This window comes from Biomphalaria glabrata, chromosome 2 (genome assembly GCF_947242115.1).
Source record: "Biomphalaria glabrata chromosome 2, xgBioGlab47.1, whole genome shotgun sequence".
Lineage (NCBI taxonomy): Eukaryota > Metazoa > Mollusca > Gastropoda > Planorbidae > Biomphalaria > Biomphalaria glabrata.
The window spans coordinates 34,540,075-34,567,407 of NC_074712.1; the positions used below are offsets into that span (position 1 = coordinate 34,540,075).

A 27,333-nucleotide genomic window follows, 5' to 3' on the forward strand; every position below is an offset into this window, starting at 1 on the left:
TTCATTGCATCTCATACACAAATACACAATACGCTCACACAACTATTCTCTACACACAGAGTGTTAGACAAGTGTGGGGGGCTAGTGTATTAGCTCGGCTCTCTACTCCCAACTGTTGTGTTGATGAGTTCCCTAATCTCAGATGAACCCTAGAGGCATAGTCAGGGGAGAGGGAGAGAGAGAGAAAGAGGGTGTGAGAGGGTGAGACAGAAACCTGCTATCAGGGGCACGCCACATTTCTTGTCTTCTGAGGACACCTAAGGCTTGGGGGGGGGGGGGAGGAGTTCGCGGTGACCGATTCACCTAAAAAAAAATTATTTTAAATAAAAAGGGGTGGAGCTTAAAAAAACAACTTTGTAAGACAAAGTTGTAAAAAAACAAAAACAAACTGAAATAATAAAAAAAAGAGAAAACATTTTAGTTTGAATATGAATTGTTTGTAAACCCAAACGTAGTTTGTGAACTCCATGCAAGGGACTCAACTAAATTGGTCTCTACTCCATTTGTACATGACATCTCTCCATGTATAAATCGAACCCACCAGGCCATTGATTTCAACAGTAGGCGGCACCACGTCGAATTCAGCGGTCAAATGTTTTTGTTAGTCCCTATGTTGGGTTTACTGGGGTAGGACGGGCCAGCCTGGCCAGCGAGGCTATTGTTAGAGTCGTCAATGGCCAAACAGGAGAAAGAGGTCGAGGAGAGGGGGAGGTCCGGATCAACTCTAGACATAGACAAGATGGGCTCCTCCTCTTCAATGTCCATCTAGTACGAAGCCATCTTCCCCCACTGTCTGATGCCTGACTTCGACCACTTGAAAAGTACCTCTCAAAACTTTTCATGTTAATTTGTAAGCACATTAGAATTTAGACCTGCCAGTGGCTCGAGCAGAATTGAGTTGACGTCGTGTTTGACTGTGTAGTGGAAGTGTAGGATCGCCTCGACCCCGAAACAACGCAGCGGGGTGACAGTCAACTATCCAGCGTTTGTCAACCTAAGATTTGACTTGCTAATACATCTATCGGTTATCAAGTTTCAAATCCATTATTTTGTTTTTCGTTCAGGAAAGGTAGCAAAGAAAAGAAATCTCTTTTTTTTTAAAAGAAGTCATATCCTGGAGTGAAATGTGTTTCTTTTCATTTCGGATAACAGACACACAATTGAAACGCAGTTGCACAAGTATAGCGGGACAGTTCCTGCGTGTGTTAGACATATGCTAAGGTTAATTCCTAGCTACGCTTTTAGCACAACAAAATTCTGCTTTGGTGCATTTCTTTGGAAAGCGGAAATTTCGTATGCGCTAAAAATAACTTCAATTTGCTCGTACTATGCCATTCGAAAGATCACATCGTAATGCAAGCGCCTCTTAATTGAGTGTGAAAACGTCATGACTGATGATCTTGTCATCACACTGCGTAGTCTATTAGAAAGAGTCTGGGTTTTAGTGGCGGACATTATTTAATCTTGTTCGTCTGTCTAACGCCTTAGACCAAATCCGCTCTTTGAGATAAGCTCCCCGCCTAAGACTGTGACTTTATTTTCTCGAGTTTTCTTAAAATCTGTTATCTAAGACGAAAACTTGAACTGTATGGAGTTAGAGGTTTGTGTCTGTTAGGAGACACTGGTTAGAGGTGTGTCTGTGAGGAGACACTGGTTAGAGGTGTGTCTGTGAGGAGACACTGGTTAGAGGTGTGTCTGTGAGGAGACACTGGTTAGAGGTGTGTCTGTGAGGAGACACTGGTTAGAGGTTTGTGTCTGTGAGGAGACACTGGTTCTATTTGAGAGACAACTTCTCAGATAACTGGATCGGATAATTGTCAAAAAAAAAAAAACAAAACAAAAACTTGAATTCCAGGATCTTGTAGGTCTAGTAAAAAGTGATTTTTCTTAGATAAAGTGTATATGTGCGCGCGTAAGGTTTTCTTGCATGTTTGTGTGGAGAAAAAAGAGAGTTACGCGACGGCAAAGAGTTCGACTAGAACCAGCACTAAAAAAAGATGCGCGCTAGCCTGACAGCTCAAAATGTTTTGTGGTTGCTGACTATCTGGAGCTTTATATACGTGTATCAGATCTGGGCACAGACATTTCACCCTAGTTTAGTGTTGTCCTCTAGAGCAATGTCATCGCAGACATCTTCCGGGAGCATGTTCAGTAGAGCACAAACTTTGGAGGTCAAGGAGGATCAAGTAAGTAGATCTAGTCACATCACCTTTTTTAAAATTAATACTGTTGTCATTGAAACGTTAAGAATTGTGGGTCTATTTTTTTTAAATTAATCTTTGTGGCTATATCTATCTATCTATCTATCTATCTATCTATCTATCTATCTGTCTATCTGTCTGTCTGTCTGTCTGTCTGTCTATCTATCTATCTATCCTATCTATCTATCTATCTATCTATCTATCTATAGAGAGATAAAAATGTTAATGTTTCGTTTTGCCAGGCGGTAAGACGTTTGACTTTCTAGTTAGAACCTTCTTTTTTTTTTCAAGTCCAGAATGAAGCAGCTCTGTTGTAGACACATTTAGCGACAAACAATAAAGTTTTTTAACCCATTGCTCACTGGTTAGCTTCGATTGAATTGTATTATTTTCTATCTTTCTCGAGAAAATCGTTGAAGTCAATTGTTTATTCCAGTATTTCTTTGAGCAGCAGTTTTTGTTTTTAATCTTTTAATGCACAACGAGATCTCATTGTATGCAATGTGGCCACGAGATTCCATGTTACTAGTAAATAACAAGTATCGCTTTTAACTATTATTTTACAAACATAAATCTATCAGCATGTATCTGACTATGAATTACAAGGTGTACAACACAAAAGTGCAGGTTTAAATGTTCAATAGATTTGAAACACAACGAAATGAAATCTATTGAGATTGACATAAAGTATGCAAATGTATTTTTTTTTAAGAGGACACTTTGAATAGTAGGCCTAGTGTGGACGAATTTGTGGACGAGGTTAAAAAAATGCGAAACTTTTTTAAAAAATGTGTTTATGTAGGCTTATATGTGTATACAATATTCATTTAAAAAAACAATACTTTTCCATTAAACGAAATGAGTCTATTGCAACTAGTGCATAAGGAAATCGAATTTTCATCAGCGCTTAAAGTTATTTGTTTTTTTTTTAATCAAGACCTGACAGACAAACAGCTTAAAAACAATTACAACTTTGTTTGACGTGGGCCTCTAAAGAGAGAATTGAGCGTCAACATGTTTTATGCGTGTACAGAAAGTGTATGAAAGTAATGTACTATTGGACGCAGGAGGTTGGACCAAACACCTGCACCTGCTCAGTGACATAACTAAACCTATGTGTATTGTATGTCATAGATCACTATCAATTCTGTTTTGTCTTCTAGTCCTATTGTTGACCTTTCTTTAAAATAATAAAGTAAAAGTTCAAAATAAATAGACTCTATAGTGTACATCAGGTTTTCGTGCAGGCTCGGTGTACCGAGGGGAGGGCGGGTAGAACAGTCGCCCCATGCGCCAGAACTTATTGTGTAATGGGTATGAAAACAGTACATGATAGCAGTGGCGTGACTAGGGTGGGGATGGGGGGTCCAAATTCGATTTTTTTATATTAAATATTACGTTACTGCCATGTACTCTTGCTATTTACGTGGAGGTAAAGATACTAGACAGCATTGCTGTAGATGATGCTATAGATGATGCTATAGATGATGTTATAGATGATGTTATAGATGTCTTTGCTGCACAGAAAGCATGACGTGAGGCGATAAGAATTGAGATTTGTCACTCGTGCATTATTTCGCCAATAAACAACGATATTATTCATTAAAAAAAGTCTTAATGGTTATTTTTTGTTAATTATAATTATATACTGTAACGATTGGAATTAAGATATATTTATTAAGTACATTATCTCTTGTCATGATGTCGAATGTCAAAATGCAGGGGCCCCTAAAAAGGTTTAAACCCACCGGGCCCCCGAATCCATTAGCTACGCCAATGCCAGATAGATCTGTTTGTGTCGTTACCCTTCTTGTGGGTATTGCATAGTTTACTGTTACCAGTTCTTACTGCCCCCAGCTCCTAACTCTCTTGGTACATGCCCCACATTGTATTTGAAGATATAAATAATGAGACACATTGTATTTAAAGATATGAATAATGGGACACATTGTATTTGAAGATATAAATAATGAGACACATTGTATTTGAAGATATAAATAATGAGACACATTGTATTTGAAGATATAAATAATGGGACACATTGTTTTTAAAGATATAAATAATGGGACACATTGTATTTGAAGATATAAATAATGGGACACATTGTATTTGAAGATATAAATAATGGGACACATTGTATTTGAAGATATAAATAATGGGACACATTGTATTTGAAGATATAAATAATGGGACACATTGTATTTGAAGATAAAAATAATGAGACACATTGTATTTGAAGATATAAATAATGAGACACATTGTATTTGAAGATATAAATAATGGGACACATTGTATTTGAAGATATAAATAATGGGACACATTGTATTTGAAGATATAAATAATGGGACACATTGTATTTGAAGATATAAATAATGGGACACATTGTATTTGAAGATATAAATAATGGGACACATTGTATTTGAAGATAAAAATAATGAGACACATTGTATTTGAAGATATAAATAATGGGACACATTGTATTTGAAGATAAAAATAATGGGACACATTGTATTTGAAGATATAAATAATGGGACACATTGTTTTTAAAGATATAAATAATGGGACACATTGTATTTGAAGATATAAATAATGGGACACATTGTATTTGAAGATATAAATAATGGGACACATTGTATTTGAAGATAAAAATAATGGGACACATTGTATTTGAAGATAAAAATAATGAGACACATTGTATTTGAAGATATAAATAATGGGACACATTGTATTTGAAGATAAAAATAATGAGACACATTGTATTTGAAGATATAAATAATGAGACACATTGTATTTGAAGATATAAATAATGAGACACATTGTATTTGAAGATATAAATAATGGGACACATTGTATTTGAAGATATAAATAATGGGACACATTGTATTTGAAGATATAAATAATGGGACACATTGTATTTGAAGATATAAATAATGGGACACATTGTATTTGAAGATAAAAATAATGAGACACATTGTATTTGAAGATATAAATAATGGGACACATTGTATTTGAAGATAAAAATAATGGGACACATTGTATTTGAAGATATAAATAATGGGACACATTGTTTTTAAAGATATAAATAATGGGACACATTGTATTTGAAGATATAAATAATGGGACACATTGTATTTGAAGATATAAATAATGGGACACATTGTATTTGAAGATAAAAATAATGGGACACATTGTATTTGAAGATAAAAATAATGAGACACATTGTATTTGAAGATATAAATAATGGGACACATTGTATTTGAAGATAAAAATAATGAGACACATTGTATTTGAAGATATAAATAATGAGACACATTGTATTTGAAGATATAAATAATGAGACACATTGTATTTGAAGATATAAATAATGGGACACATTGTATTTGAAGATATAAATAATGGGACACATTGTATTTGAAGATATAAATAATGGGACACATTGTATTTGAAGATAAAAATAATGAGACACATTGTATTTGAAGATATAAATAATGAGACACATTGTATTTGAAGATATAAATAATGGGACACATTGTATTTGAAGATAAAAATAATGAGACACATTGTATTTGAAGATATAAATAATGAGACACATTGTATTTGAAGATAAAAATAATGAGACACATTGTATTTGAAGATATAAATAATGGGACACATTGTATTTGAAGATATAAATAATGGGACACATTGTAGTCATGTCCACTGTCATCTCTGTGTTCACATGGTCGTTCATCGATGTTCTAGAAACTTCTAGAAGCTTCATCTCAAGAAATATTTCATGAAAATCATATATTTTTTTCTAAGACGTTTGTGTAGCGATGTGCTTTTTATGTAGAAATTTCTAACTTCCTGGAAGGGCTTACATCTAGATCTTCAAGTAACTAATATGTATTTAATAATGAGTAACTAATGCTAATAGCATGTTACTTAATAAAGATTTTTTCACATTGAAGCAAGAAATGAACCTAACTTATATTAGAAATCAAAATCTAGAATTTTTTTTTCTAGATTTTGATTTAGAATTCTAGATCTAGTAACATTTTAAAAAAATGGTCACGGGTGCGGCTCTAAAGTTGTCAAGGCTAGGATTTCCAGCAGTTCATTCGCCTTTTATTGAAAAAAAAAAACTTCGCCATTTTTGCTACGGCTGCAAAACATTGTTACTGTAAATATGAATGTCAATAGAATGAAGTAAAATTTCGCATAGACCTACACAGTGAATTTTCTATATCATAAAATATGCATTTGCTTTGTTTCCCAAATTTAACAAATATGCCCTAAAACATCTGCGTTATTTTTGTAATCATATTTTTATTTTTAATCATATTTTATAGTATACCCCGTAATTAAAGATCCCAGTCTGTTTCAAACAAATGTCTGCAACTAAGGCTGAAAATAAGTCGTAACACAGAGTACATCCATTATTTAGAACACACCAGTTTGTTTGTTTTTCTTGCTTTATCTCTTTTGTTTCAATTTCTAAGAAACTCCATCACCCCAAAAAATTCTAGCATGATCACACTTTTTTTTTGACAACTATTATTTAATAGTTACCAAAGGAGTTAATGATTTCCCCCCCCCCCCCAAAAAAAAAATGGATCTGTTTGGAGTGTTTGCCTTCCATCCAGCAGGAGAACGCTCTACTCTCTGAACAGAAAGCTTCGGTCACAAAATTGAATGATGAAAGAAAGCAGCCTATGTACTCTCGTCTGCATCCATTTGTTTGTGCACGAGCCTGCCTCGTTTTGGAATCTGTAATGTCATAAAAAAAAAAAAGAGCGTAACACTATTTGTTTTCTACCCTTCAGGTGATGTTTCATTTCTATCGCAATGGTCGAAGTAGAAAAGATTACCGTAAACCTTCTACTAAATTCATGGTCAGTCTGTTTAATGAGCTTCAAAGAGTGGGCAATATTCGAACCAGGACGAGTGCAGCAAACATGACCGATGTGGTCAGGAGTTTTTCTGGGACAAGTGAGTATAGATCTATGTATTTATAATCTATCTATCTATCTATCTATCTATCTATCTATCTATCTATCTATCTATCTATCTATCTATCTATCTATCTGTATGTATGTATGTAGGACCTATGTATGTATGTATCTATGTCGAATATAACCTGTCTCATAAAGCAGGTTCAGTATCTGCTTTGAACACACACACAAAACCCTAAACATATCTAAACATAAACACAATCTTACAGAAAACTTCATGCACTCATAATGGTTCAATAATAGTTGATAATGTTTAAAAAGATACACAATTTTGCGATACTTTTATATTTCTTTCTTTATCTTTTGGCATCACACTTTATACATTTTAATGAGCAAAAAAATTATAAACAAATAACCAATTAGTTAATCAGTTAGTCATGATTAATTAATTAAAAACAATTGGGTAGAGAATTATGTCGTTCTATAAAAAGTCCAAACTAACAATGGAATAATAAAACCTTGAATTTTTGTAAGTACTTGAATTGCTTAGTGGTAAAAAAATGTTGGCATTTCATAATTGGGGCACGAGTTCGAATTTAAACTCGCTTATATCAACTCAGTCTGTCTGTCAGTTTGTCTGTCTGTCTGGTCAAATGTTTTACATATCATTTCTCGGATTATTGTTTGATGAAGACATGAATCAATGAATCAACAAACACATGAACCAATGAATCAAAAAACACATGAATCAATAAAAACAAACACATGAATCAACGAATCAACAAACGCATGAATCAATGAATCAACAAACAAATGAATCAATGAATCAACAAACACATGAATCAATGAATTAAAAAACTCATGAACACATGAGTCAATGAATCAACAAACAAATGAATCAATAAAAACATATCACCAAATGGTTAATCCAATGAGTCGAATGAATTAATTTTTTTTTTCATTTTTTCCCTAAATAATAACTAAATTGTATACTTTACAAATAGGAGTACAAATTTATATAGGGGCTATCATATAAAGGCAAACATTAAAAGTGTTATTTATATAGGACCTTTACCAATGGAAAATTTAAGATTTTAATATGGCGTTTGTAACATCAGCTGAGTGCTAGAATAATATAAGCGAGATTTTATCAAATATTTTTGTTAGAGTTTTTCCTACTAAATCAAGCTTAACACAGTCAAAAATTTAATACATTTTTGTTTTGAAAAATAAGTAAATGTATATATAATGATATGACATTTAAAAAAAAAAATCCACAAGGGAAAAAAATCATTTTGAATGGGTAATGGGGGGGGGCCGAAATAGTTGGGCATTTCCTGTAGGTACTCTACACATTTAGTGTGTAAACACGACCTTTGGCGCCCTACCCGCCTCTAACCCTAGCACTGGTGTTGGGATTCAATTAACTATGTGGCTTTAAGAAACACGATTTATACAATGTGATTTTTTTTAATGCCCCCCCCCTCCCCTTTTCTCCACCAGTCGTCAAGGAAGCGTCGTGGCTGTTAAACTACGATCAGCCATCACTTAGTGAGCTCCCTTTATCAAAAGGATTAGCCACTGATCCTAAGAGAAAAGGTCTATACCCGTCCCTGCGGAGTGAGAGACACTACAGCTGATACCCCCCCCCCCCCTTTTTGGCTCTGTGACCACGGTCAGGTTCTCCTAACCTTAGTTCACCCCTTTTTCGCAGATTTTTTTTTCTTTTTATGATTTATAAACTGACTTGAGGACGGAGCCCAAGAGCCGAGAAGATTTGAAACACAGTCAACAGGGGGATTTAGAAGTACGAATGGTCGATGGAGATAGGAATGTAGTTGGGTTAGGATAGAGTCAGTCAGTTGGGTTAGGATAGAGTCAGTCAGTTGGGTTAGGATAGAGTCAGTCAGTTGAAGGCAGCACGTCCATTTTGTGTTGCGTTGATTTTTAGAGACTTTAACGTAGCCACGACTTAGAAGTGTGTACTTTTAGTCCTATATGTAAACATTGAAATTGAATAATTATAAAGCAAAAAAAATCAATGGGAAACAATTAAGAAAGACAGACCTATGTTTTAGAGTAATTTGTCTAGTTTGGTGTCTCTGTCATTCACTGTTTCACACTCTCGTGTCCTCTTTCTCTGTCTCACTCTCTGTCTCACTCTCTGTCTCACTCTCTGTTTCACACTCTCATGTCCTCTTTCTCTGTCTCACTCTCTGTTTCACTCTCTGTCTCCCTCTCTTGTCTCATTTTCTGTCTTAACCAATTATCTATCTGTCTCTCTCCATGTCCAACTTTCTTTCTGTCATACAGTCTCTTGTTCTCTCACTGTCTCACTATCTGTCTCACTATCTGCCTCACTATCTGCCTCACTATCTGCCTCACTATGCCTCACTATCTGTCTCACTATCTGCCTCACTATCTGTCTCACTATCTGTCTCACTATCTGTCTCACTATCTGCCTCACTATCTGCCTCACTATCTGTCTCACTATCTGTCTCACTATCTGTCTCACTATTTGTCTCACTATCTGCCTCACTATCTGTCTCAGTATCTGTCTCACTATCTGCCTCCCTATCTGTCTCACTATCTGCCTCCCTATCTGTCTCACTATCTGCCTCACTATCTGTCTCACTATCTGTCTCACTATCTGCCTCCCTATCTGTCTCACTATCTGCCTCACTATCTGTCTCACTATCTGTCTCACTATCTGCCTCACTATCTGTCTCACTATCTGTCTCACTATCTGCCTCACTATCTGCCTCACTATCTGCCTCACTATCTGTCTCACTATCTGTCTCACTATCTGTTTCTAACTTTCTGTCTCACTATCTGTCTCACTATCTGCCTCACTATCTGCCTCACTATCTGTTTCTAACTTTCTGTCTCACCCTTTGTTTCATTTTCTCCAAAGTTTTTCTTTCATCCACACATTCTCTCTTTGTCTCTTTCTTTACGAATCTTTTCTTTCTTTTCCCTTGTAATAATTCATCGTAGGTTTAACTTTACATGGAAATATTATTACAATACTTCTTTTCAAGTCAGAACTTCATGGAGGGTGGGGGACGCTGATCTCAGAAACGGCTCTACAATTTTCCAAAAGAAAAATTAACAGTTGCTGTATATCGTTGAGAAAAGAATTAGCCTATTAGCTCGTTGGCCACATGGGTGATGACTTCAGTTTTACCGTTATAATTTCTCAGTGAAATAAAAAAACAAATAAATTCAAATTTGGTTATAAATTTGAGTAAAGAAACAACAACAACATAGTAACAGCGTATTCATGCCGTAGTGTACCGATAAGTGAGTCGTTGTTTTTTAATTTAAGTTGCCTTAAGTTTAGGCCTATAGATAGGCTAAATTATCTAAGCTTTGCATCTATTTTTAGAAAAAATTAATTTAGATTAGGCTACATCTAGATTCTAGATCCAGAAGTAGATATAGACTAGATCTTAAGAGTTCTAAATCATAAGTCTAGATCTAGTTCTAGATGTCTATAGGCCGATAATGAAAGTACCAATAAATAATGTTTCACTTATACATTGCTCGCTGGCACCAGGAGCTGACGGTGGCTACATCACGAGTTCAATACCCGGTTTGAGCTAAAAAAAAATTTTTTTTAATATTTTATTTTATTTGAAGTTAGCCTATAATGGAGGTATTATCTTTTTTTTTTAATGTATTTTTTAAAATGGTTTTATTTTTTCGTGATCTTAAATTTCTCGAATTCTGTCTAGTACAACCTCCAACACAGTGTTTAATGCTTTCGTAACTATTTTTGTTTATAGATGACTGGGTTGTTAGCCCTGCACATAACCATCTGGGGGCTGTCACTTTCAGATGACTGGGTTGTTAGCCCTGTACATAACCATCTGGGGGCTGCCACTTTCAGATGACTGGGTTGTTAGCCCTGCACATAACCATCTGGGGGCTGCCACTTTCAGATGACTGGGTTGTTAGCCCTGCACATAACCATCTGGGGGCTGCCACTTTCAGATGACTGGGTTGTTAGCCCTGCACATAACCATCTGGGGGCTGTCACTTTCAGATGACTGGGTTGTTAGCCCTGTACATAACCATCTGGGGGCTGCCACTTTCAGATGACTGGGTTGTTAGCCCTGCACATAACCATCTGGGGGCTGCCACTTTCAGATGACTGGGTTGTTAGCCCTGCACATAACCATCTGGGGGCTGCCACTTTCAGATGACTGGGTTGTTAGCCCTGCACATAACAATCTGGCGGCTGCCACTTTCAGATGACTGGGTTGTTAGCCCTGCATATAACCATCTGGGGGCTGCCACTTTCAGATGACTGGGTTGTTAGCCCTGCACATAACCATCTGGGGGCTGCCACTTTCAGATGACTGGGTTGTTAGCCCTGCACATAACCTTCTGGGGGCTGCCACTTTCAGATGACTGGGTTGTTAGCCCTGCACATAACCATCTGGGGGCTGCCACTTTCAGATGACTGGGTTGTTAGCCCTGCACATAACCATCTGGGGGCTGCCACTTTCAGATGACTGGGTTGTTAGCCCTGCACATAACCATCTGGGGGCTGCCACTTTCGGATGACTGGGTTGTTAGCCCTGTACATAACCATTTGGGGGCTGCCACTTTCAGCTCTCTAGATAGCTGCCTTTATTTTTGGGTAATGTGCCCTAGCCTTTATGGATCCCCTCCCCACTTCCTGCATGGCAGCAGGTTTGATATTAGTCCACCCACGGCTATCTTATTTCCCCGGTACCCGCTATATCTAGAGGGCATTCCCCTATCCACCACCCGGGGAGTCGCTCGATGGGAGATCAAACACTTGACATCCCTTCATGTCATTCTTACTTACATAATGAATATATTCTATTTTTTTGTAAGCAAACATTCACAGGCCGGCATGTTTTTATTTTTAAATTGATTTCTCATAGTTTTGTGCCACTCGTTTATCTTTGACTGGGGAAGGCGAGTACATAATGGGAATACTAAACCCCATGCCAAGAGATCGATGCGCTGTGGTTAAAGCTTTAACGGCGAGAAACACGCACATGTTCCTACCAGACCTATAACAGCTAGTACTGCATCTTTTTTTTTTTTGTTTGGTGTAGCTTTTTTGTTTGGTGTAGCTTTTTTGTTTGGTGTAGCTTTTTTGTTTTTCGAGAGCTAAAAACATTTGAAACATTTGTACGTTGATGCAAGTTACTGCCTGGATACATTTCCAATAAAATGAGATCGCAGACGGAGAGCGTTTCAAAAGTAGTTTTATAAAGCTAGACATAGTTCAACTCTCATACTGAATACAGTCTGTACCAAGTTCACACGTCACTAATACTGAATACAGTCTGTACCAAGTTCACACGTCACTAATACTGAATACAGTCTGTACCAAGTTCACACGTCACTAATACTGAATACAGTCTGTACCAAGTTCACACGTCACTAATACTGAATACAGTCTGTACCAAGTTCACACGTCACTAATACTGAATACAGTCTGTACCAAGTTCACACGTCACTAATACTGAATACAGTCTGTACCAAGTTCACACGTCACTAATACTGAATACAGTCTGTACCAAGTTCACACGTCACTAATACTGAATACAGTCTGTACCAAGTTCACACGTCACTAATACTGAATACAGTCTGTACCAAGTTCACACGTCACTAATACTGAATACAGTCTGTACCAAGTTCACACGTCACTAATACTGAATACAGTCTGTACCAAGTTCACACGTCACTAATACTGAATACAGTCTGTACCAAGTTCACACGTCACTAATACTGAATACAGTCTGTACCAAGTTCACACGTCACTAATACTGAATACAGTCTGTACCAAGTTCACACGTCACTAATACTGAATACAGTCTGTACCAAGTTCACACGTCACTAATACTGAATACAGTCTGTACCAAGTTCACACGTCACTAATACTGAATACAGTCTGTACCAAGTTCACACGTCACTAATACTGAATACAGTCTGTACCAAGTTCACACGTCACTAATACTGAATACAGTCTGTACCAAGTTCACACGTCACTAATACTGAATACAGTCTGTACCAAGTTCACACGTCACTAATACTGAATACAGTCTGTACCAAGTTCACACGTCACTAATACTGAATACAGTCTGTACCAAGTTCACACGTCACTAATACTGAATACAGTCTGTACCAAGTTCACACGTCACTAATACTGAATACAGTCTGTACCAAGTTCACACGTCACTAATACTGAATACAGTCTGTACCAAGTTCACACGTCACTAATACTGAATACAGTCTGTACCAAGTTCACACGTCACTAATACTGAATACAGTCTGTACCAAGTTCACACGTCACTAATACTGAATACAGTCTGTACCAAGTTCACACGTCACTAATACTGAATACAGTCTGTACCAAGTTCACACGTCACTAATACTGAATACAGTCTGTACCAAGTTCACACGTCACTAATACTGAATACAGTCTGTACCAAGTTCACACGTCACTAATACTGAATACAGTCTGTACCAAGTTCACACGTCACTAATACTGAATACAGTCTGTACCAAGTTCACACGTCACTAATACTGAATACAGTCTGTACCAAGTTCACACGTCACTAATACTGAATACAGTCTGTACCAAGTTCACACGTCACTAATACTGAATACAGTCTGTACCAAGTTCACACGTCACTAATACTGAATACAGTCTGTACCAAGTTCACACGTCACTAATACTGAATACAGTCTGTACCAAGTTCACACGTCACTAATACTGAATACAGTCTGTACCAAGTTCACACGTCACTAATACTGAATACAGTCTGTACCAAGTTCACACGTCACTAATACTGAATACAGTCTGTACCAAGTTCACACGTCACTAATACTGAATACAGTCTGTACCAAGTTCACACGTCACTAATACTGAATACAGTCTGTACCAAGTTCACACGTCACTAATACTGAATACAGTCTGTACCAAGTTCACACGTCACTAATACTGAATACAGTCTGTACCAAGTTCACACGTCACTAATACTGAATACAGTCTGTACCAAGTTCACACGTCACTAATACTGAATACAGTCTGTACCAAGTTCACACGTCACTAATACTGAATACAGTCTGTACCAAGTTCACACGTCACTAATACTGAATACAGTCTGTACCAAGTTCACACGTCACTAATACTGAATACAGTCTGTACCAAGTTCACACGTCACTAATACTGAATACAGTCTGTACCAAGTTCACACGTCACTAATACTGAATACAGTCTGTACCAAGTTCACACGTCACTAATACTGAATACAGTCTGTACCAAGTTCACACGTCACTAATACTGAATACAGTCTGTACCAAGTTCACACGTCACTAATACTGAATACAGTCTGTACCAAGTTCACACGTCACTAATACTGAATACAGTCTGTACCAAGTTCACACGTCACTAATACTGAATACAGTCTGTACCAAGTTCACACGTCACTAATACTGAATACAGTCTGTACCAAGTTCACACGTCACTAATACTGAATACAGTCTGTACCAAGTTCACACGTCACTAATACTGAATACAGTCTGTACCAAGTTCACACGTCACTAATACTGAATACAGTCTGTACCAAGTTCACACGTCACTAATACTGAATACAGTCTGTACCAAGTTCACACGTCACTAATACTGAATACAGTCTGTACCAAGTTCACACGTCACTAATACTGAATACAGTCTGTACCAAGTTCACACGTCACTAATACTGAATACAGTCTGTACCAAGTTCACACGTCACTAATACTGAATACAGTCTGTACCAAGTTCACACGTCACTAATACTGAATACAGTCTGTACCAAGTTCACACGTCACTAATACTGAATACAGTCTGTACCAAGTTCACACGTCACTAATACTGAATACAGTCTGTACCAAGTTCACACGTCACTAATACTGAATACAGTCTGTACCAAGTTCACACGTCACTAATACTGAATACAGTCTGTACCAAGTTCACACGTCACTAATACTGAATACAGTCTGTGCCAAGTTCACACGTCACTAATACTGAATACAGTCTGTGCCAAGTTCACACGTCACTAATACTGAATACAGTCTGTGCCAAGTTCACACGTCACTAATACTGAATACAGTCTGTGCCAAGTTCACACGTCACTAATACTGAATACAGTCTGTGCCAAGTTCACACGTCACTAATACTGAATACAGTCTGTGCCAAGTTCACACGTCACTAATACTGAATACAGTCTGTGCCAAGTTCACACGTCACTAATACTGAATACAGTCTGTGCCAAGTTCACACGTCACTAATACTGAATACAGTCTGTGCCAAGTTCACACGTCACTAATACTGAATACAGTCTGTGCCAAGTTCACACGTCACTAATACTGAATACAGTCTGTGCCAAGTTCACACGTCACTAATACTGAATACAGTCTGTGCCAAGTTCACACGTCACTAATACTGAATACAGTCTGTGCCAAGTTCACACGTCACTAATACTGAATACAGTCTGTGCCAAGTTCACACGTCACTAATACTGAATACAGTCTGTGCCAAGTTCACACGTCACTAATACTGAATACAGTCTGTGCCAAGTTCACACGTCACTAATACTGAATACAGTCTGTGCCAAGTTCACACGTCACTAATACTGAATACAGTCTGTGCCAAGTTCACACGTCACTAATACTGAATACAGTCTGTGCCAAGTTCACACGTCACTAATACTGAATACAGTCTGTGCCAAGTTCACACGTCACTAATACTGAATACAGTCTGTGCCAAGTTCACACGTCACTAATACTGAATACAGTCTGTGCCAAGTTCACACGTCACTAATACTGAATACAGTCTGTGCCAAGTTCACACGTCACTAATACTGAATACAGTCTGTGCCAAGTTCACACGTCACTAATACTGAATACAGTCTGTGCCAAGTTCACACGTCACTAATACTGAATACAGTCTGTGCCAAGTTCACACGTCACTAATACTGAATACAGTCTGTGCCAAGTTCACACGTCACTAATACTGAATACAGTCTGTGCCAAGTTCACACGTCACTAATACTGAATACAGTCTGTGCCAAGTTCACACGTCACTAATACTGAATACAGTCTGTGCCAAGTTCACACGTCACTAATACTGAATACAGTCTGTGCCAAGTTCACACGTCACTAATACTGAATACAGTCTGTGCCAAGTTCACACGTCACTAATACTGAATACAGTCTGTGCCAAGTTCACACGTCACTAATACTGAATACAGTCTGTGCCAAGTTCACACGTCACTAATACTGAATACAGTCTGTGCCAAGTTCACACGTCACTAATACTGAATACAGTCTGTGCCAAGTTCACACGTCACTAATACTGAATACAGTCTGTGCCAAGTTCACACGTCACTAATACTGAATACAGTCTGTGCCAAGTTCACACGTCACTAATACTGAATACAGTCTGTGCCAAGTTCACACGTCACTAATACTGAATACAGTCTGTGCCAAGTTCACACGTCACTAATACTGAATACAGTCTGTACCAAGTTCACACGTCACTAATACTGAATACAGTCTGTACCAAGTTCACACGTCACTAATACTGAATACAGTCTGTACCAAGTTCACACGTCACTAATACTGAATACAGTCTGTACCAAGTTCACACGTCACTAATACTGAATACAGTCTGTACCAAGTTCACACGTCACTAATACTGAATACAGTCTGTACCAAGTTCACACGTCACTAATACTGAATACAGTCTGTACCAAGTTCACACGTCACTAATACTGAATACAGTCTGTACCAAGTTCACACGTCACTAATACTGAATACAGTCTGTACCAAGTTCACACGTCACTAATACTGAATACAGTCTGTACCAAGTTCACACGTCACTAATACTGAATACAGTCTGTACCAAGTTCACACGTCACTAATACTGAATACAGTCTGTACCAAGTTCACACGTCACTAATACTGAATACAGTCTGTACCAAGTTCACACGTCACTAATACTGAATACAGTCTGTACCAAGTTCACACGTCACTAATACTGAATACAGTCTGTACCAAGTTCACACGTCACTAATACTGAATACAGTCTGTACCAAGTTCACACGTCACTAATACTGAATACAGTCTGTACCAAGTTCACACGTCACTAATACTGAATACAGTCTGTACCAAGTTCACACGTCACTAATACTGAATACAGTCTGTACCAAGTTCACACGTCACTAATACTGAATACAGTCTGTACCAAGTTCACACGTCACTAATACTGAATACAGTCTGTACCAAGTTCACACGTCACTAATACTGAATACAGTCTGTACCAAGTTCACACGTCACTAATACTGAATACAGTCTGTACCAAGTTCACACGTCACTAATACTGAATACAGTCTGTACCAAGTTCACACGTCACTAATACTGAATACAGTCTGTACCAAGTTCACACGTCACTAATACTGAATACAGTCTGTACCAAGTTCACACGTCACTAATACTGAATACAGTCTGTACCAAGTTCACACGTCACTAATACTGAATACAGTCTGTACCAAGTTCACACGTCACTAATACTGAATACAGTCTGTACCAAGTTCACACGTCACTAATACTGAATACAGTCTGTACCAAGTTCACACGTCACTAATACTGAATACAGTCTGTACCAAGTTCACACGTCACTAATACTGAATACAGTCTGTACCAAGTTCACACGTCACTAATACTGAATACAGTCTGTACCAAGTTCACACGTCACTAATACTGAATACAGTCTGTACCAAGTTCACACGTCACTAATACTGAATACAGTCTGTACCAAGTTCACACGTCACTAATACTGAATACAGTCTGTACCAAGTTCACACGTCACTAATACTGAATACAGTCTGTACCAAGTTCACACGTCACTAATACTGAATACAGTCTGTACCAAGTTCACACGTCACTAATACTGAATACAGTCTGTACCAAGTTCACACGTCACTAATACTGAATACAGTCTGTACCAAGTTCACACGTCACTAATACTGAATACAGTCTGTACCAAGTTCACACGTCACTAATACTGAATACAGTCTGTACCAAGTTCACACGTCACTAATACTGAATACAGTCTGTACCAAGTTCACACGTCACTAATACTGAATACAGTCTGTACCAAGTTCACACGTCACTAATACTGAATACAGTCTGTACCAAGTTCACACGTCACTAATACTGAATACAGTCTGTACCAAGTTCACACGTCACTAATACTGAATACAGTCTGTACCAAGTTCACACGTCACTAATACTGAATACAGTCTGTACCAAGTTCACACGTCACTAATACTGAATACAGTCTGTACCAAGTTCACACGTCACTAATACTGAATACAGTCTGTACCAAGTTCACACGTCACTAATACTGAATACAGTCTGTACCAAGTTCACACGTCACTAATACTGAATACAGTCTGTACCAAGTTCACACGTCACTAATACTGAATACAGTCTGTACCAAGTTCACACGTCACTAATACTGAATACAGTCTGTACCAAGTTCACACGTCACTAATACTGAATACAGTCTGTACCAAGTTCACACGTCACTAATACTGAATACAGTCTGTACCAAGTTCACACGTCACTAATACTGAATACAGTCTGTACCAAGTTCACACGTCACTAATACTGAATACAGTCTGTACCAAGTTCACACGTCACTAATACTGAATACAGTCTGTACCAAGTTCACACGTCACTAATACTGAATACAGTCTGTACCAAGTTCACACGTCACTAATACTGAATACAGTCTGTACCAAGTTCACACGTCACTAATACTGAATACAGTCTGTACCAAGTTCACACGTCACTAATACTGAATACAGTCTGTACCAAGTTCACACGTCACTAATACTGAATACAGTCTGTACCAAGTTCACACGTCACTAATACTGAATACAGTCTGTACCAAGTTCACACGTCACTAATACTGAATACAGTCTGTACCAAGTTCACACGTCACTAATACTGAATACAGTCTGTACCAAGTTCACACGTCACTAATACTGAATACAGTCTGTACCAAGTTCACACGTCACTAATACTGAATACAGTCTGTACCAAGTTCACACGTCACTAATACTGAATACAGTCTGTACCAAGTTCACACGTCACTAATACTGAATACAGTCTGTACCAAGTTCACACGTCACTAATACTGAATACAGTCTGTACCAAGTTCACACGTCACTAATACTGAATACAGTCTGTACCAAGTTCACACGTCACTAATACTGAATACAGTCTGTACCAAGTTCACACGTCACTAATACTGAATACAGTCTGTACCAAGTTCACACGTCACTAATACTGAATACAGTCTGTACCAAGTTCACACGTCACTAATACTGAATACAGTCTGTACCAAGTTCACACGTCACTAATACTGAATACAGTCTGTACCAAGTTCACACGTCACTAATACTGAATACAGTCTGTACCAAGTTCACACGTCACTAATACTGAATACAGTCTGTACCAAGTTCACACGTCACTAATACTGAATACAGTCTGTACCAAGTTCACACGTCACTAATACTGAATACAGTCTGTACCAAGTTCACACGTCACTAATACTGAATACAGTCTGTACCAAGTTCACACGTCACTAATACTGAATACAGTCTGTACCAAGTTCACACGTCACTAATACTGAATACAGTCTGTACCAAGTTCACACGTCACTAATACTGAATACAGTCTGTACCAAGTTCACACGTCACTAATACTGAATACAGTCTGTACCAAGTTCACACGTCACTAATACTGAATACAGTCTGTACCAAGTTCACACGTCACTAATACTGAATACAGTCTGTACCAAGTTCACACGTCACTAATACTGAATACAGTCTGTACCAAGTTCACACGTCACTAATACTGAATACAGTCTGTACCAAGTTCACACGTCACTAATACTGAATACAGTCTGTACCAAGTTCACACGTCACTAATACTGAATACAGTCTGTACCAAGTTCACACGTCACTAATACTGAATACAGTCTGTACCAAGTTCACACGTCACTAATACTGAATACAGTCTGTACCAAGTTCACACGTCACTAATACTGAATACAGTCTGTACCAAGTTCACACGTCACTAATACTGAATACAGTCTGTACCAAGTTCACACGTCACTAATACTGAATACAGTCTGTACCAAGTTCACACGTCACTAATACTGAATACAGTCTGTACCAAGTTCACACGTCACTAATACTGAATACAGTCTGTACCAAGTTCACACGTCACTAATACTGAATACAGTCTGTACCAAGTTCACACGTCACTAATACTGAATACAGTCTGTACCAAGTTCACACGTCACTAATACTGAATACAGTCTGTACCAAGTTCACACGTCACTAATACTGAATACAGTCTGTACCAAGTTCACACGTCACTAATACTGAATACAGTCTGTACCAAGTTCACACGTCACTAATACTGAATACAGTCTGTACCAAGTTCACACGTCACTAATACTGAATACAGTCTGTACCAAGTTCACACGTCACTAATACTGAATACAGTCTGTACCAAGTTCACACGTCACTAATACTGAATACAGTCTGTACCAAGTTCACACGTCACTAATACTGAATACAGTCTGTACCAAGTTCACACGTCACTAATACTGAATACAGTCTGTACCAAGTTCACACGTCACTAATACTGAATACAGTCTGTACCAAGTTCACACGTCACTAATACTGAATACAGTCTGTACCAAGTTCACACGTCACTAATACTGAATACAGTCTGTGCCAAGTTCACACGTCACTAATACTGAATACAGTCTGTGCCAAGTTCACACGTCACTAATACTGAATACAGTCTGTGCCAAGTTCACACGTCACTAATACTGAATACAGTCTGTGCCAAGTTCACACGTCACTAATACTGAATACAGTCTGTGCCAAGTTCACACGTCACTAATACTGAATACAGTCTGTGCCAAGTTCACACGTCACTAATACTGAATACAGTCTGTACCAAGTTCACACGTCACTAATACTGAATACAGTCTGTACCAAGTTCACACGTCACTAATACTGAATACAGTCTGTACCAAGTTCACACGTCACTAATACTGAATACAGTCTGTACCAAGTTCACACGTCACTAATACTGAATACAGTCTGTACCAAGTTCACACGTCACTAATACTGAATACAGTCTGTACCAAGTTCACACGTCACTAATACTGAATACAGTCTGTACCAAGTTCACACGTCACTAATACTGAATACAGTCTGTACCAAGTTCACACGTCACTAATACTGAATACAGTCTGTACCAAGTTCACACGTCACTAAAAGGAATTTTCAATTAATTGTCCACGTCGAAAACAACCACAATTTTTAATTCATGCCCCCCCCCCACCCGCCGTGTATATATCTAGATATACAATATACATATATATTTTTTTTAATACAAAATGATTCGAAATCATATAGGATGTTACAAATATATTCTTTTGTCCAAACATTTAGATGTAGGCCTACACAATGTATACATGCTAAAAATTTATAAAAATCCATTTTTGAAATGTTATATTATTTATTTATAATTACATTTAGTTACGTTTTCTTCCTTTTTAAAAAATTAAAATTTCGTGTTGCTGTATTTCTATATATTTTGTTACCTCCCTTACAATTGTACCTTTCCAGAGGGCGCTAGTCTCTTTACCAATTTTCTCAAAGTAAATATTTATTTTGTATTTGGATAAAACACTACTACAATTTGTGTGTTTGTATTTCAGGTTCTCAGTCTAAGAAAACGTCCAGAACTATCACAGAATTTCATATTCCCTACCTGCCTCCACACGAGAGGTTGAAGATGGCTGAAATCCGGTTTCTCCGTGAGCCCAAGGCCAAGCCAAAGTTACAGCAGATAAAGATTCGAATTAACATTAAAAAGGGCAGCAAGGCGCTGAAGAAAATCGTCATTCGAGAGCGCCCTCAGACGCAGAAAGAACATGACGTCATTGACGTCACAAACTTTGTCAGCCCGTGGATTAACAGTTTCCATGGAAACTTTAGTTTGGCGATTAGAATAACTGGTGGGCAAGTGAGCCAAACTAAAAACTCTTGGGACAATTTGGCTCAGTCTTTAATTGTTTTATATTTACAAGACGGTGAGTTTCTGGCCAACATGTACTCCAGTTTCACTGATTCGGCGGATACAGCGCGGAGATTATCCAGGAGAAAAAGAAGCTCTTCAAGCATCCTTGGCGGAAATCTCAGCTCTACAATTCGCAACAAGCGCGACAGAAATTTGAAAAAATGGAATCGCGCTGGCAAGAAAGTGAACTGTCAGCTGCACAATTTTGAAGTGGATTTCAATACGATTGGCTGGGGTCAGTGGATCATTCACCCCAAAAAGTACAATGCACAATTCTGCTTCGGGGTTTGCCCGTCGCCTGTGGACTCGAAATATAAGCCAACCAATCATGCCATGCTACAGACGTTGATGCGTCTGAAAAGACCTAACGTAGCGCCAGCGCCTTGCTGTGTTCCCACCAGGTTAAATCCGCTGAGTATGATGTACTATGAGTTTAACGAACTGGTGGTTAGACACCATGAGGACATGATTGCTACGGAGTGTGGCTGCAGGTGATCAGATCCAAGGGACCCAACCGGTCAGAAATACACATTAATAGTTGATGTCCATTCTTGGGCCATGTAAACTTTGGACCGCACCAGAAGATATTAAGCTCTTAGGAAATAAAGAATCCCAAGAACTTCTTTCTCCGACGTTTTATTTCAGTCCACATCATATAGTATGCTGCAGCGGCGTACACAAATTCTGATATTAAGGCCCTTGGAAACTCCTAAATTATGGTAACTTAATTGTGCATATTAAGAAAATATTTTATAGTTGTTTTTTTTAAATAACAAAACTTGCAGTGTTTCTCATTTTCTACAAGAACAAATCGAGAGTTTCATTGTATTGATTGAAGTCTCCAAAGCAGTTCTTCCTAGACAATGTTTCATTTCGCTCCGTCCATTGTTTATACGTCCAGCGAAGCCACGCCCAAAGCCTGGTCCAGAAAAACAAAGCAGGACCATGTTTTACAGTGTTTGTACGGTACTTGTTGTTAATTGTGTAAAATAAGTTCTCACGTCCTAATTGTATATTTATATATTATATCCATTTTGAATGTGACATTGAATAATGTATGTCACTGAGTCTGAAATTTTATATATTTTTTTGTATCAGTCAGAAATCATGAATCAAGATTTAAGTTCAGTATTTTGTTGTTCTTCATTGTGTCAAGAAGGAAGAGACAGCAAAGTCACGTGTTTACTGCTGTGGGTCATGACACCTAATTGTCTTAACTAATTCAGGTTACGTAACAGGTAACTTGAGGTCAACTTGCCTAAAGCGTTCCGTTCATATCATCGATCAATGATCTTTTCTTGCTTTCTCAGCACAATGTGTTCAATACATTGGCAGACTTTTGTCTTGTTCAAATACATTGGCAGACTTTTGTCTTGTTCAAATACATTGGCAGACTTTTGTCTTGTTCAAATACATTGGTAGATTTTTGTCTTGTTCAAATACATTGGCAGACTTTTGTCTTATTCAAATACATTGGCAGACTTTTGTCTTGTTCAAATACAATGGCAGACTTTTGTCTTGTTCAAATACATTGGCAGACTTTTGTCTTGTTCAAATACATTGGCAGACTTTTGTCTTGTTCAAATACATTGGTAGATTTTTGTCTTGTTCAAATACATTGGCAGACTTTTGTCTTATTCAAATACATTGGCAGACTTTTGTCTTGTTCAAATACATTGGCAGACTTTTGTCTTGTTCAAATACATTGGCAGACTTTTGTCTTGTTCAAATACATTGGCAGACTTTTGTCTTGTTCAAATACATTGGCAGACTTTTGTCTTGTTCAAATACATTGGCAGACTTTTGTCTTGTTCAAATACATTGGCAGACTTTTGTCTTGTTCAAATACATTGGTAGATTTTTGTCTTGTTCAAATACATTGGCAGACTTTTGTCTTGTTCAAATACATTGGCAGACTTTTGTCTTGTTCAAATACATTGGCAGACTTTTGTCTTGTTCAAATACATTGGTAGATTTTTGTCTTGTTCAAATACATTGGCAGACTTTTGTCTGAGTCGTCATGTGAAGCACCTATAATCTACAAAACTTTGCACAATCCAAGGCCTGCCATTCCAAGATTTCTATTATACATATGTAGGGGCCCAATAGAGTGCTGAGTGCAACTGGTACCACTAATATATCCTACTGCCAAAACGCATTTATGTGTGTGTGTATAAACTTATTAGTATACACTTGCAAGCCTGTTCTGAGTTGAACCCAAGTAGTTATTGTTTACAATATTATTATAATAATCATTGCAATGAATGAGTCTCAAACTGTAGAAATCAAACTTTGTGTCCTGTACACAAACACCAACTTTATTGTATGTTTATTTCATTAGCAAATGACCACAACATGACACCCTCGTTAACCGTTGGTCATAGAAACAGATGACCTTTATATCATCTGCTCTATAGATCGTAAGGTCTGAAATGGGTACTATATTTTACTAACTTTTACTTTGAGACAAAGTATAATCCCGAAATAGATTCCTTCGCTTCAGCATGACCCAAGTATGTCAAAAAGCATTTATCAGATTTAGACCCGGACCAACCCGTAATAATGGAAGCAAAGGTTTAGGAAAGAAAAAAAATTACATGAATAGCAAAAAAAAAAAAAAAAAAAAAAAAAAAAAAAAAAAAAAAAAAAAAGGAAAATCCGATTGTGTACACACATTTTGTTGGTCCCTCACAAAACAGCTACCAATCATTTAACTCTACATTCCTGTACACTCCCACCTGTTGTAAGTAGTATTATGTGTCACATTTTACCGCTGTAGGTTGGGTTGTTATAACACCAGTAAGCTAGAAATATAATATTCTTCAATTTTTGATAGGGGCTGTTGAATAGCTACCCGAGAGTTATGAACACCACAGCTCTCCTTAGTTCTAAATTGTCGTTGAGTTCATTAAGTATAAGATCAGAGTACGTTGATTCCTATTTATAATTCTGTGCTGTACATTAAATATATATTTTTTGATGTCATTGTGTGACTTAGGATGAGTATGTTATTTCACTATAATGTTTCGCTGATTGAATGCTATTTATACAATAAAATGGATACACTTGATACCTTTCAAAGTGACTATTAAATACTTTGTATCTCTTGTGCTGATGTCTTTGGGGCACCACTACTGACTCTAAAACCTTTGCCTCATATAACTTGACTGTGTACTATTTTCAATGAGTCTATGAAGATTTGTCCATTACTTCAGTCACCCATCAAGCCGGCCTTAGGCATTGGCAAACTAGACAGCCGCCCAGGGCTTCCGATTGGTGGGGGCCTAACACAGGACTCACAACTTTTTATTTTAGAAGAAATAGCAAAACTTGTGCCCAGTGTTATTTAGGGAGTACTGTAAATGAATGTTGAATGGCGTAACGTTGCAGAATGCGAATGTCGTGTAATGCTGGGTTCTTGCTTCCTAAAGTACTCTTGACACGTGACAAGACAAATACTATAAACTGACCTAAGTCCGTTTCATCAGACAAATATGAAGTTTATTTTACAACACAATAATAATAATACTGCACTCCTTGTTAGTGCTACAAGTCAAGAAACATAGAGTTGAAGCTAGGTGCTGAAACAAATGATACATACATATATTAAACATAAATGAATGACAGCACCAGGGACCAAGTTTTTAAGAGAGAAAGTAGTGAATTAAAATGCTACGAAAATAAGGGCATGTGCCGACCGAGGCTCGAACCTGTGACACTGGATTCGACACCACCGCCTAGCGATAATGCACCAAGCGAAACTAGCCTCTAGACCATCGGAATGTCCAAATAAACATTCTTCTGATCCAGAGTCATTTCGCCCGTATGCAAATTACCACCCCAGTGGTCAAAGGTCACAAGCTCCAGCTAGCCCCTCCCCCACCCTCGCAGCATCCGTTCACTAACAACTTCGATAGAGCCGACACAGACAGCCGTTAGGCATGTATTAGACAAACGATGGCTCTATCTAATTGTTTATCTCTCACAAAGACAAGTGGACAACATAAACACATTACATATAGAAGCTTCAGTGGGTACGAGCAATAATGCTGTAAACGTAAATGTAAACATAGAGTTGAAGCTAGGTGCTGAAACAAATGATACATACATATATTAAACATAAATGAATGACAGCACCAGGGACCAAGTTTTTAAGAGAGAAAGTAGTGAATTAAAATGCTACGAAAATAAGGGCATGTGCCGACCGAGGCTCGAACCTGTGACACTGGATTCGACACCACCGCCTAGCGATAATGCACCAAGCGAAACTAGCCTCTAGACCATCGGAATGTCCTTTGACCACTGGGGTGGTAATTTGCATACGGGCGAAATGACTCTGGATCAGAAGAATGTTTATTTGGACATTCCGATGGTCTAGAGGCTAGTTTCGCTTGGTGCATTATCGCTAGGCGGTGGTGTCGAATCCAGTGTCACAGGTTCGAGCCTCGGTCGGCACATGCCCTTATTTTCGTAGCATTTTAATTCACTACTTTCTCTCTTAAAAACTTGGTCCCTGGTGCTGTCATTCATTTATGTTTAATATATGTATGTATCATTTGTTTCAGCACCTAGCTTCAACTCTATGTTTACATTTACGTTTACAGCATTATTGCTCGTACCCACTGAAGCTTCTATATGTAATGTGTTTATGTTGTCCACTTGTCTTTGTGAGAGATAAACAATTAGATAGAGCCATCGTTTGTCTAATACATGCCTAACGGCTGTCTGTGTCGGCTCTATCGAAGTTGTTAGTGAACGGATGCTGCGAGGGTGGGGGAGGGGCTAGCTGGAGCTTGTGACCTTTGACCACTGGGGTGGTAATTTGCATACGGGCGAAATGACTCTGGATCAGAAGAATGTTTATTTGGACATTCCGATGGTCTAGAGGCTAGTTTCGCTTGGTGCATTATCGCTAGGCGGTGGTGTCGAATCCAGTGTCACAGGTTCGAGCCTCGGTCGGCACATGCCCTTATTTTCGTAGCATTTTAATT

The 27,333-nt window shown here is 37.9% G+C and overlaps 1 protein-coding gene across 1 annotated transcript; it reads left to right on the forward strand.

Moving 5' to 3' along the window:
* The first annotated feature begins 619 nt into the window (after positions 1–619).
* LOC106055957 (nodal homolog) lies at positions 620–25,437 on the forward strand. The gene is made up of 3 exons (XM_013212469.2): positions 620–2,186; positions 7,007–7,172; positions 21,981–25,437. Exons 1-3 carry the CDS (start codon positions 1,998–2,000, stop codon positions 22,835–22,837), a joined length of 1,212 nt encoding a protein of 403 aa, XP_013067923.2. The 5' UTR covers positions 620–1,997; the 3' UTR covers positions 22,838–25,437.
* The last annotated feature ends 1,896 nt before the right edge of the window (positions 25,438–27,333 follow it).

Bases quoted from the DNA above. Each gene is read 5' to 3' on its own strand.
- LOC106055957 (XM_013212469.2), top strand. From the start codon at position 1,998: ATGCGCGCTAGCCTGACAGCTCAAAATGTTTTGTGGTTGCTGACTATC. The intron at 2,187-7,006 runs GTAAGTAGATCT...TCTACCCTTCAG, and splicing joins TGGAGGTCAAGGAGGATCAA to GTGATGTTTCATTTCTATCG. The intron at 7,173-21,980 runs GTGAGTATAGAT...TTTGTATTTCAG, and splicing joins CAGGAGTTTTTCTGGGACAA to GTTCTCAGTCTAAGAAAACG.